The 13,781-nt window shown below is 33.2% G+C and overlaps 2 protein-coding genes across 2 annotated transcripts; both read left to right on the top strand.

Annotated features, from left to right (window-relative positions):
• The first annotated feature begins 3,895 nt into the window (after nt 1-3,895).
• LOC132293534 (transcription factor AS1) lies at nt 3,896-8,918 on the top strand. Its single transcript, XM_059791061.1, has 2 exons — nt 3,896-4,480; nt 7,658-8,918. The coding sequence occupies exon 2, from the start codon at nt 7,708-7,710 to the stop codon at nt 8,776-8,778; it is 1,071 nt and encodes a 356-aa protein (XP_059647044.1). The 5' UTR covers nt 3,896-4,480; nt 7,658-7,707; the 3' UTR covers nt 8,779-8,918.
• A 2,944-nt stretch (nt 8,919-11,862) lies between these two features.
• Nucleotides 11,863-12,815, top strand: LOC132293533 (metallothionein-like protein type 2). Its single transcript, XM_059791060.1, has 3 exons — nt 11,863-12,042; nt 12,213-12,293; nt 12,439-12,815. The coding sequence occupies exons 1-3, from the start codon at nt 11,966-11,968 to the stop codon at nt 12,530-12,532; spliced, it is 252 nt and encodes an 83-aa protein (XP_059647043.1). The 5' UTR covers nt 11,863-11,965; the 3' UTR covers nt 12,533-12,815.
• Nucleotides 12,816-13,781: the final 966 nt, after the last annotated feature.

Here is a 13,781-nt window from a genome sequence, read left to right as displayed (position 1 = left end):
ATATGGAAGCTCAGAATTGGATGCAGCATGTTCACGGGCTAAAACTTGTTTAAAAGTAGTAAGCATGCTAGGAGAGCTCTTGCAATTGGATTGAGAGAAATTTACCTTTTAACATATATGGTAAATTACACTGACCAACTTGGATATTAGGTTCAATTATATATATATATATATATATATATATATATATATATGAGGAATAGACCTTTGGAGTCAATGCTCACACAGAATACTTATAGTGAATTGTCTAGTCGAATAATTTTTAATTGGTTATTTATATCAAATACAACTAAGCGAAGGATTCTAATTCTTTATTTGTTTCATAATTTGCAATTATTCCGTGCAAGAATAATTTCCATATACGAATAGATCAGTTCATTGTTTACTTTGATCTCCTTTAAATTTGTGACTTTGAGAATAAAAAGTCAATAATATCCTTATATTATAATAATATATTATATTTTGTTAATATAAAAATTCATGTGTGTAATTTGCTGACCTTAGTGAAGATCAGGATAAGATATTCTATTGTCTTTTCAAATAAGAAAAGGGCAAAATTATTACTTTATAAAATTTGATTAACAAATTTGTTAAAATAAATAAATAAAAATACTAGTGTCATTAAGTACACACATCAAATCAAAAATATTTGTTACAAATGTTAGACAAGATAACTTATTCTAATTAAAAATATATGGGAATTTTGAACCAAATGATAAAGCAATTCACAATCTTATTGATTGAAAGACCATTAATGCGACCATATTAAGCATATTGTTGCTTTAAATTTCTAAAAAAAATTACCATTTAACTATTATGATAGTAATATATATAAATACTCCATATATATTTGTGGATTATGGTGATGTTGAGTTCCTTAGAAGAGAAATTCTCACACATTACTCATTTGAAGATTCAAAAGTCAAATCTTCACAATTTTGAGTCATTGGTAAAATACTTCATAATTAGTTTTGCACATGGCAACAAAATTATCGGAGACTGAAATTTTGTGTGATCACAGACAAGTGGTGCAATTTGAGTTTGGTAATCTGAACCTAACCTGAGTTCAACTTGATTTTTCATGAATTTAGACCATCATTTTTACAATTAGGGTTGTGTTTGGATTGAAAAATCTCAGTTCAAATTTAATTAAGGTTGGACTTGAGTTAAAGTGCTAATAACCCAAGCCAAACCCGAACCTGAATTCTAATATTATTTTTATATATATTTTTACTTTTAAATACATTATATATAATATTAAAACTATGATTAATTTTTTTCTTTTCAACTTCTATTTGTAAATTAAAATATATTGTATGTTAACATTTAGAAAAATTAATTTCCTATAAATTTGTTTGCAATTTATAAAAAGTATACAAAAATTCTTTAAACTTTTTATTGTTTAAGAATAATTTAATCTAAAACTAATTCAAGATCGTATTAATTTTTTGTGTAAGAATTAACTATATGAGTAATCTGAATTAACCTAAGTAAGTTTTTATCGGGAATCCAAACTCGAGTTACAACCCCGTATTTAAAAGTAAAAAGATAGAGTTGGATTTGGATTGAGTAGTTATGGTTGAAGATATGGTTAGAATTAAACTTAATTTTAATATTTTATATAATGAATTAGATTCAAGTTATATCTCAAACCTACCTAAATTGCACCCCTAGGTAATGAAATTTTTTCATGAGTTAGAGGGAGGATTCGCATGTCAATACCACCAATTATTTAATATGTATTACTAATTACATATTTTTTACTTTTCTTTTCGTAAAATAAAATAGCCTACAGCTTTTAGGCCAACAGGAAAATCATATTGATTCATGAAAGATTAGATTCTTTCATGAAAAACATTCACTAAAAAATATTACTCTAATAAGTGTTGACTTGAATGGTTTGTTTTTTGGTCTCTTAAAAACCAATCGTAGTGTGTTCAGATAAACAATATGTAAAAAATGTGGATAAAACCAACACCAAAGAATAGCATAAAGTAAAGGAAATAATGGTGTAATTTCATTAATTATTTAAAAAAATGTGGATAAAACCAACACCCAAGAATGGCAGAGAATTTACGGTGCGTGAGTGTTTTCATTTTGTGTACTTTTTTTAACCCCAGAATTGAATTGAGAGAGAGAGAGAGAGACAAAGAAAAGAAAAACAGACGTAACGTATCACTGACATCTGAGAAGGGCTGCAGCAAAGGTCGAGTCCCTATCAGACTCGTCCCTTTGTGCCGCGAAACCCGGACTACAGTCCCCCCACCCCTCCACTTATTATTGGGCCCCACCTCACTTCTCCTCTTTCTCCCCCTCTTCCTTAGATAATAATCATGCCTGCACTTCTGCACCTCCTCTCTCTATATCGTCTGGCTATACATGTATATATTTATATATAGACGTAGTAGTGAAACATATATGAGTTTTTAGTATCCGTTTGGTTTCAGGCCTACTAATCGATCACAGCTCCCCAACATGATACTGTACTGGTATAATCACAGCTTTTAGACTCGTATGGTGTGAAAATAGGTATTCAACCAGAGTGTCGTTGAAACTCGTTTCATTATAACTTTGTTCACGAGTTGGCTTTACAACTAGGGTACATTACACCCATCTTCTACGAGGTTTAAACTAATTACAAGCGTTTAGTGTTTATTAATTGACATTTAACTAATGTTTGTTGAAATATTCCTTATGTTTTTATATTATAATAATATATATTATATTATATTTTATAAAATTTAGTTACTATGTCTGCAAAATTTTAATAATAAATGTTGAATGGTGTATAATTTATTTAAATTTATGAAGACATCATTATAATTTACTCCAATTAATCCAATTTTATCCCTATTAATATAAATATATTATTAGAACTTATACTGTTTAATAAATTACTAATAAACTATTTTACAATTTAATCAACCATCACTTTTATTTCATCTTTGTCATACTGTTATACTCATCTTAATGCCATGGGAATGGAGGTTTGGCCACATGAATTCTTGGGATTTATAGTGCATTGTTAAATTAGTGTATTGAAATATAAATAAAAATATTTTATTTTAGTAGATGGGATTATTTAATAAGTTAATATATCATGTTATTACTGTAACCGTCAATGCTACTAGCATGTATTGGAAAGATGTGGTGAATAAATTACATTATAGCGTGGCTCAAATATGATAATTAGAGTATTGCAAAAGCAAGACCACAACTTTAACCAAAAAAAAAAAAAAGCAACACCACAATCTGTATTTCTCTCCAGTCACGTCCATGCAGTTGCAGAAAATGGGTAAAGTAACTGGGGGATAAAAGAAAGAGGTGCAGTGAAATATCACAGTGGCTTGACGATGATAGTTTCAACTTTCAATAACTCTGTGCTGCTAACATACGCCCAATGTTTACTATCCCCATTATGGTATTTATATACCCCTTCCGTTGACCAAACCCTTTTATTATTTACAATTCCTTTACAATATTGAATATCTACTGTATCGTATGAAATTGAATAATGAAAATTGTTTTATATAGTAATTGCAAATCTACTATAAATAATTTTCATGAGAATTATTTTTGGGGACCACGAGTGTCCTTTATTTGTGAATTACCTAGCATACAAGATGACACGTGTATGACGTGTCACACTTTCCAATAATGTCCCTGAGTTGTACCGCCCTTTCTGACCCAGGTGGCTCAAGTAAAATTCCCTTCCTCGAATTTACATAGATACATCACTCCGTCCAAACTCTTCACTCTACCATCATGATCGTCGGTTATTATCAATCATAATTTTCTACATCACCGACGTCCGTGATTTCGCTGTCATCTCAGTGTGTCCACTTATCCGTGACTCTATAAAGAAAGAAAATGAGAATCGCGAAATGACGGAATATGGCGCATGTTAAGCGCTGAAATCGAGCGGTACGCCCACTGTCGTTAATGCATTCTCTCTCTCTGCTGCGTTTGCTGCAGCAGTCCGTTTATCGTCTCTCTCTCTCTCTCTCTCTCTCTCTCTCTCTCCACATATATATATATATATATATCATATATGTATATGTATGTACTGCTATAACCTTTTTTGGCCGGAGAGGCACCCAGACGAGCTTACGCAAGCACATTCCTTTAAAGACGTCAGCCAGCGAGGGAGAGACCTTCAAATCTCGACCTTAGCCTTTATTTTTTTCCTACTCCCATTCGCGTGCCCACCTTTTTCGCCACTTTCAGAGCCCTCCCTCTCTCTCTCTCTCTCTCTCTCTCTCTAGACCTTTGTCTTTCTTCTCTGGTCTAATCTTCTGTCTTGCTCCCTCTTGAGCTTTCTCGTGCTTTCTTAATTTTCTCTCTCTAGCCTGGAATCTAGAATTGGAGTCTCTACCAACTTTGTTTTGGTTTTTGTTTTTTTTCTTGCCCTCTGTTTCATTGATAGAGTAATCCAACAGCAAATGCGTCAAAGAATAAGCTCGGTTACTTGAACGGAACTGTAAGAGCTCTCTCCTCCTTGCTTCGCTCACTTTCTTCTTCATACTAGTAATTTTTACGCATTTTTGCTATATATATATATATATATATATAATATATTCAAGTATGGTAAGATGATTTGAGCTGCCTCAAATGGTTGTACGTCTTGTGCTATGACTAATTTTCTTCTTTGAACACTCATGGTACTAATTTTGTATGGATCTTTACATTTTCTGTGTTTTGGAGAAAATTTGATTGCTTGACGTTCAGATTATTGGTTGTGATCGCGTACTGTCTTTTGAAGAAAATTTGATCACAAAGGACATTCTATTTTGCTAGCAAATTTTGATTAAGCAATGATAAGAGAAATTGGGTGTCTGTAATTTGTATGCTATAATATTTGGACTCCCTTTTATGTTAATGTGTTTATAGCAATATTTACATAATATTAACGTTTAATGTATTATAATGATGTGTATGGTTTGAATAAAAAAAAAAAAAATTAATTCTGTTACTCCTTATGGAACTCAAAGTAGTCTTAATTTACTTGATCATAAGCCCTGTTTTTTATTTTTATATTTATTTTTACGATGAGATTATGTGTGTATAATATTTAGAATAAAATGTTTGTGAATTTCTGAGAATTAAATTATGGAAATTTTTTATATCCTTTTTTTGGCGCATAACTACAGTGTTCTGGTAATCTTCATTGAGAAAACACTGTACTGCTATTTGAATTACCTAATTTGCTAATGAATTTGTGATAATCTTGCCTTGGATAAGTTGTATATATCTCAATATATTTTCTTTGATACATAACACTTTCTAAAAAGATTTATTTAATTAAACGAGGGAATTTTATCCTTGGTAAAATCCAATCCTATGGACTAATTCATTCTGAACTTGTTAAATTATAAGACTTTTTGATTAATTTTCTTCCAACCATGTTTTAAGTTCACATGTTAAGTATCATATTCTTTAAAATTTGTTCTTTTGGTACATGTTAACTAAAGAGGTTAAAGATGATGTGTGAAGCTTGTAAGAAGTCTTAGGTTTTGCAGTTGCATTTATTTATTAAAAAAAAAAAAATTAGGGATGATTTTTCAAGGATTTTTGTAGAAATTTCTACCACGGTAGATTATTGTCTTTTTGGAGGATATGATACGAATTAGGACATAGTTCTAATGTTATATTTATGGATATTTGCAGGGCACTTATATACGATCTGAGCCTTGTACATCCTATCAATAATTTCTTTGATTATGTTTATGTTTTGCTGGTTAATTTAAGTTATGCAGTAGCTTTCTTGCACTTAATTTAAGTATTAATAATGTTGTAAATATAGATCAAGAATTGACACTGTACTACAAGTATGGACTATGGACTAATGCTTCTCCATTGATTTTTTATGCACTTGGTCAAAGTGATTCATAGGTTTCTTATATTTTGTCAATGCTCTAGAAATTGTATGAGTTGCTTGTAATAAAGGTGTGAGGCTTTTGAGTTTTTTAGTAAATTCTTTTTCTTTTTGTTGCTGTCGTTGTTCAAGTAGTTTAAATGACTAGATATATAAGCATTATATTACCATGCATATATTTTATCATCAGTCAAGGCGGCATGCATATTTAGAATTTTGGTTGCGCATATTATTCTTAGTAATTCTTGATTTATAGTGTACTTGTGATGCCAAAATATTAAAATGTTGTATAATGTTTGGTTATACTTTGTTCTACTCTCTGTTAATATAATCGATATTAGGTGTGAAGGTAATATGAAATCTTTTGGATCTCATGGGAGTTGGTGGCTATGCTTTTACTTGGTAAACTTGTGTTATTAATGCATTTGACTTTACAATACAATTGAGAGAAATTATAACATGTTGTAGTCTTTCTCAAAGTGTGATTAGAATGACAGTTGGATTTTCCCCATATATCAGCTTATACTGGCTTATGTAATTTTTTTATTATTTATTTTTAGATAAATCCTTATCTTGCTAATTAACTGCATCTTAGTTTACACTATGAATAGCATAATATTTGGATTATTCACATGCTTATGGTCATTCATTATGCAAAATAAGTTTGGATGAAGGATATTTGTTTCAATTTCCATTACTAATATGTTATTCAATTATCTGTCACGAAAACCCATTAGTATGGCGAATTGCTTTTATTCTCGCCGGGGTTTTAATGAATTTAATTAGATGTTCACCTGAACCTTTTAAGTTCTATTGATTTTGTAATTCTACTGCCTATCTACTTGGAGGCATGAGCCAAATGAAAAAGGGTTTATGTATAAGTATAACAAACATAATGATCATGAAAAAGAGTCTTACCTGCAGCTAGATTGGGTATTCGGAGATTGGGATATAGTTTCATGATCATTATTTATCTCCATAAAGGAATAGTTAGTTCTTTGGGTTAGAAGGAAATATTCATTTTAAACTCAATTAGTGTGGTTACTCTGTGAACAGAATATGGTGAATTTTGTGATCTGGTAAACTTTAGGTATAATCTGTTCCCTTTCTTGAGTTCCTTGTGTGACAGAAAATTCAATATCTGTCCTTAATTCGTTGTTCAATCTATAATTAATAATCAAACCTGGCTGCCACCTGACTGTGGTACCATGATTGTACACCAATTTGTTTAATAGGAATCGTCCTAGAAAAAGGCTGAACAAATTAAATGTGTCAAGTCCACTGTAAAATGAGTCAGTTGAATAATGGTGTTCTGCTGGTATACCGTAAAGGTACATCGTCTCTATTAATTGGGAAGTACTTATTAGCTGGTAGACCATATGAAAACACAGTGTGTACGTCGTCTCCATTTATCATTTCCAGTATTTGAAATATTTTGCCTATAATGCACAGTGAATCAGACACCATATTGTGCCCTCATCAGTTCACGTACTCTTTTCTTGTTGAGAAATCCATGCCTAAATTCATCATTGTAGTTCATCATCTCTCTTCATTTTCTTTTGATAAATTGTTCAAGTAAAGAATTGGACAAAAAATGTTTTTGCAGATGGTTAACCTACATTCATTTTTCTAGAATTAACTTTTTGTTAGTGTGATTTTCTTACTCTGCCATTAAATTTTCCCTGTTACATACAGTATGAGCTAATTTCTTCACCCTGTTCTCAATTCTTCAACCCCTCATTGAACCAGATTGATGTTGTTGCACTGTCTTTTTGTTTTCAGACACACTATGAAGACATTGAGGCAATGGGAAGTGGTGTTTGCACCAAGAAATGAAGGACAGACAGAGGTGGCAAGCTGAAGAGGATGCTTTATTACGTGCATATGTGACGCAATATGGCCCAAAGGATTGGAACCTTGTGTCTCAGCGCATGAACACACCCCTCAACAGGGACGCGAAATCCTGCTTGGAAAGGTGGAAGAACTATCTCAAACCCGGCATTAAAAAAGGATCTCTAACAGAAGAGGAACAGCGTCTTGTAATCTGTCTTCAGGCTAAATACGGCAACAAGTGGAAGAAAATTGCTGCTGAAGTCCCCGGCCGAACCGCCAAGAGACTGGGGAAGTGGTGGGAAGTGTTTAAAGGGAAGCAGCAGAGAGAACAGAAGGAAAACAGGGTTGTAGACCCAATTGAGGACGGGAAGTACAATCAGATTCTAGAGACATTTGCCGAGAAGCTAGTGAAAGAGCGTCCTGCCCCATCCTTTGTAATGGCAGCTTCCAATGGGGGATTTCTTCATAGTGACCCACGGGCTCCTCCTCCAACTTTACTTCCACCATGGCTTTCTAATCCCAATGCAACATCCACTGTTAGACCATCAGCTCCTTCTGTAACCCTAAGTCTCTCTCCCTCAACCGTTTCACCCTCACCTTCAATCCCTTGGCTGCAGCCCGAGAGAGGACCAGATAGTAGCCCTCTTGTCATGGGCAGTTTGCCATCTCATGGAGCGGCACCACCTTGTGGAGAGCACCCGCTGATCTCTGAGCTCGCTGAATGCTGCAGAGAATTGGACGAAGGGCACCGTGCTTGGGCAGCGCATAAGAAGGAAGCAGCATGGAGGTTAAAAAGGGTGGAGCTGCAATTGGAATCGGAGAAGGCAAGCCGAAGGAGAGAGAAAATGGAGGAGATAGAGTCAAAGGTGAAAGCTCTTAGGGAAGAGCAGAAGAGTGCACTGGATAGGATTGAAGCTGAATACAGGGAACAGTTATTGGGACTGAGAAGGGATGCAGAAGCCAAGGAACAGAAACTAGCTGAGCAGTGGGCTGCAAAGCACCTACACCTCAGTAAATTTCTTGAGCAGATGGGTTGCCGGCCTAGGCCTTCGGAGCCTAACGGCCGGTAAGAGGATGTGTTATTTATGGTTGACCTGCTCTATTACTTCTCTAACTCTTTGCACTGCCCTCTATCTCGTTCGAACTTTATCAAACTTATTGTATTCTCTATGTTCATTTATATATTAATTCCCTACTGATATTCATAATAGGAATCTACTTTTAATTATATATATCTTCTACAAATGGTGTTGACTGTGCATCTGCTGGTTTAACTTTAGCTAAACCTGCTCTATCTCACATTTTTCTTTCAATGTATAAGAAAAATTCTAAACAAAATGAAAAGTAGTAGTAGTAGGTGGTGGTAAATTAGTAGAAAATATGGTATTGCAATTGATCATCAACATTTACTTTCAGTTTTTTGGTCATGTGGAATATAGCTGAACTAGAGATCCTTTTATGCCTTCGTTATACGTTACGTTTTGTTTTGTTCATAGATGTAGAAATAACAACATATCATCATAGAGCCTGACATATATTGCAATCTTCTAGAGTTCTTAGGTTTGCTTCTAATCCATCCTCTTACTGCCACAAAAATTATGCATTGCTGATGGGATGATACATGCAAAGGTACCAACCGGATCTTGGGGTTAAATATACAACAACTATTCGGTCTTTGTGTTGGGCTATTAGGGCTGGTCAAGCTGCACACTCTAGTTTCGACCCCATCAGCTTATTGGGATTGTCAGGCTTATCCCTAGATCCTAAGCCTAATAGTCTTGACCACTGGACTGATGTTTTGGGCCTCGGCCCATACACCAAAAAAGTTCATTGATAACAACGAAGTCTGATGCTATAACAAGACGACAACCTATCACGGTAGTTGATTGTTTGATAAGGTAAAAAAAACAGGTCAGAGACAGCAACTGGGATATTAATCCCTTTGGATGATGATATATCACATCTTAACCCTATCAAAGGATATGGGTGTTTTCGGGGTGATCCTTTCAACGCATCTCTGCGCGCCTTCAGAAAATCACTTCCACGCCTCCTCCTTTTCACTGCCCAAATGCACACCCACACAATGCACAGTAGATTAGACTCCACCCAAAACACAATGTACCACTATCCACAGTAGATTAGACTCCACCCAATACACAATATTGCACTATCCTCAATAGATATTTATCCAAAACTTCCGTATTTTAGTAAAAACAAATAAATAAATAAATTTCATATTGTTGTTGGTAAATTCGAAGTACCCAATAATTTCACAAATATATTAAGACATTTACTTATTTTTATTATTATTTTTTAATCTTGACAAAAAAAACTTACACATCTTGGACTCATTCTCACCTTTTTATATTAAAAAAAAAGAATTAATTACATTTACACCATTTAAGATTTGCCTTATTATCAGATGAAAGTTAATTTCTTTTTAAACAAAACATTCCCAAGTTCAATAAAGTTAATAAAAACTCTACAATCAACACATATAACAAATGACACAATAAATGACCTAAATACCCTTTGAATTGTCGACAACCATGTTAATTCGTTAAATAACTTGAATGCCCTTGCTTTGGCTTTGGCTTTTTATTTGTCAAGTTCCACATAGTATTGTCATGTTAAAAAATAAAATAAAGAATTGTACGGAGTAGATTACAGTTTGGTCAAAATTAGGCTTACTATTCAGCCATTTACCAAGCGTATTGGGTTGGTTGTAATACATAATGTCACTGTTCGTGCTCTTTTGGTGGTAGGCTGGTGGTGGTGGTGGGTGGGTGGGTGGAGAGAGAGAGGGGGAAGAGAAGGGAGGGTGGTTGTGTATAATTGTGGGTGGAGAAAGAGAGAAGCGGTGGCAGATATCGTGGAGAACCCATCAAACCCCATCATCTTCGCTCCATCAAACCCTATCATCGTCTCGGTAACTTCATCGGGGTGGTTGACTTCATCACATTGAAGTGCTTCTCTGTATGCAGCTATTTTGCTATGTTCTAGATTACCAAATTTAATTGGGTAATTTCTATGTATATAGTGTGTGTGTGTGTATATATATATATATATATATATATATATATTTCCATGCTCTGAATTACCAATACCAATGCCAAACCCAAATCCCTGAATTTGTTAATCTTGGATTTGATTGATTTATTTTGGGTGAAAATACGTCATCAAAGATGATTTCATTTTAGCTGCTCATAGCCAATGAACCCAATTTATGGGCAATTTGAATAGCTGTTCTAAAAGCAAAAGCCACAGTAAAATATTTGGGTTTCAAGTTGGTTTGATTGCTGTGAATCTGATGGTGTTTTTTTTTTATATATATTATTATTATTTTTTTTTATCTTTGTTTATATATATATATATATATATATATATATGAAACTGGTTTTTTCCACATATATATTTAGAGACATGAGAGGTGGGAGTGATAGTGGCGGGACTGTTAAGTGGTTGTGGTGCTTAATTTATTAGTATAAAAATAGTAGTGGAAGTGGTGGTGGTTCTCACGAAAGTGAAAGGGTAGATGTGACAGTTGCAGATTTCTGAGTTTGTAAGAGAGAAACATGTGGTAATAATGTTAAGGGGTAATTCTGTCATTTTAATATTTTAGATCAAAACTTAATATTTTATTGAAGGGTAATTTTGTCTTTTTCCATCTCGAAGGGTCTGTTTGAGTTAAATTTCTGACATGGGTGTGAACATTCAAAAAGAATTTAATTTTCATCTAACTTTTAATAAAGCAAATCTAAAAAAATGCAAGTGTAATTAACCCAAAAACAAAAAGTGTATTCCTAAAACTCACTTGTTGTAACAAGGTGCATTGAAGTTATGGGACCAAAATAAATTTAGTTTGAAAAGCTAAAGGATATACTAAAAATAAATAATTAATAATTAAAAATATATATCCAAAGTATTGATTGTGCATCACCCGACCAAAGATCTTATGGTGTAAGTTATATCTCATCACTTTCAAATTAGATGATAAGGGTTGGAGTTTGTAAATATGTGAATGGGGGTGTGTCATGTGTGTGTTTTTTTATCAATGAAAAATATATATATATATTTGCACGAAAGATCATGACACGTGGACGGTCGATATCAGTCCCACTTCCTTCAACCGCCTTATAAGTTGGGTTCATGGTGAAGCACTAATTATCCTTGTACATTGAGCGTGCGTTTCTAGTGTAGTTGTAGTCATCAACATCTCCTTCTATATCTTCTCACAAAACTCTCTCTCTAAAAAAAATGTCTTGCTGCGGAGGCGACTGTGGTTGTGGAGATGGCTGCACGTGTGGCTGCGGCTGTGGCTGTGGCTGCGGAGGGTAAACCTATTATTTTATTCCGAGCTCTGTTTGTTTTCCTAGAAACTAAAACCTTTTCTTGGATAAAGTTTTATGTTTTGAGATTTTCATTTTGAAATTTAGTCTCTTCTTTAAAATAATTGTTCATAAAATTATTATTGATTTGTTAAGTGTTTTTGCAATGATGACAGATTTGATATGTACCCTGATATGAGCTTCTCAGAGAAGACCACCACCCAGACACTTATTGTTGGGGTTGCAACCCAAACCACGTATGCATATTACTGTACTATATATATGTAACTTGAACTACTAATATATGTTATATCATTATTTGTTTAAAATTATAGTAATGTATATGGAAGCTGAATTAGTTTCATATATATATATATATATATATATATGCTCATTATGCAGATACTATGAGGGTTCTGAGATGGGTGTGGGAGCTGAAAACGAAGGGTGCAAGTGTGGATCCAAGTGTACCTGTGACCCCTGCACATGTAAATGAGAGTGGACACACAATCCAAAGCAGAGTTAGAGACCTCTCTTCAACAATTAATAATACATATGGTGTACAACTAGTGGTGATTGTGTGTGTGTGTGTGTGTGTGTGTGTGTGTGTGTGATGTTATGTTTAGAATAAAGTGGCCATGGTTGCTCTGTATGTATAGGATGGTGGGTGTCTCTGCTGGGCTTGTCATGTCGTGGTTCTGTGTTAGTATGATGTGTGTTAAAAAGAGATGTTGAGTTTGGTTGTATGAATGAGAATCGCTTGAGTTTGAAATTTTGAATTGGCTTTGTTTACATTTTAATATGTTCTATGACTTTGTTTTTATATCTAAATTTTTGGGATTTCAAGGTTTAAAAAGTTGCATAAAAAAAAAATTAATTTTTAAAAAAATATTTTTAGATTTTATTTTCTTGAGTTTGGTTGAACGAACGAGAATCACTTGTGTTTGAATTGGCTTTGTTACATTTTATTTGAGTTTGTTTTTCTATCTAAATTTTTGGTATTTCAAGGTTGAAAAAGATAGATATAAATAAATAATTTTTAAAAAAATATATTTTTCTATTTTATTTTGTCTTGTCTTATATATTTAATTTTTTTCAGTTTTGAGATAAGTGGAGGATAAGTGGACAAGTGCCCTATTTTTCTATTTTATTTTGTCTTGTCTTATATATTTAATTTTTTTGAGTTTTGAGATGAGACAAGTGGAGGATAAGTGCCCTGCATAAATTTCTACTACGATAGAATGATGTGTTTTTGTTACTTTCATCAATCATCTAAAAGAGGCCGGTCGTGAATTCTCTCCTATATTTTATCTCTCCAATCATTTCAATTTTGATGACATGATAATTTTTTCTCCGTGGATATAGACATGGACTTTGGGCATGTATATGTATATATATATTATATTATATTATATGCTTTTAACCAGGCTAATATACGGGTTTGCAGTTGTGTGTAATGATATTAAATTATTAAAAAAGAATTACGAAATAGATAAATACGGCGAATTATAACATGCATATAATCTATGCATATACATATGTCAAGCTGATTGTTTTACTTGGATCTAAAACAATAAATGAGCATTAAAAAGAAGACATCCTGCACAAGACCGGAAAAAAGAGATATTTAAGGACTTGGATGGATTTAGAAGACAAAAAAATTATTTTCAAATAAGTATAAAAGACAGTTCTCTAGAGACAAACTATTTTCAAAAAACATTTTTTTCAAAACTAAATCAAAGGCT

The sequence above is a fragment of the Cornus florida genome, unplaced genomic scaffold (assembly GCF_030987335.1).
Source record: "Cornus florida cultivar Cherokee Brave unplaced genomic scaffold, ASM3098733v1 CherokeeBrave_3.0.0_Hap2_Chr02, whole genome shotgun sequence".
Lineage (NCBI taxonomy): Eukaryota > Viridiplantae > Streptophyta > Magnoliopsida > Cornales > Cornaceae > Cornus > Cornus florida.
Note: the sequence above shows the minus strand (reverse complement) of the source record. Positions and strands in the feature narration are given on the sequence as shown.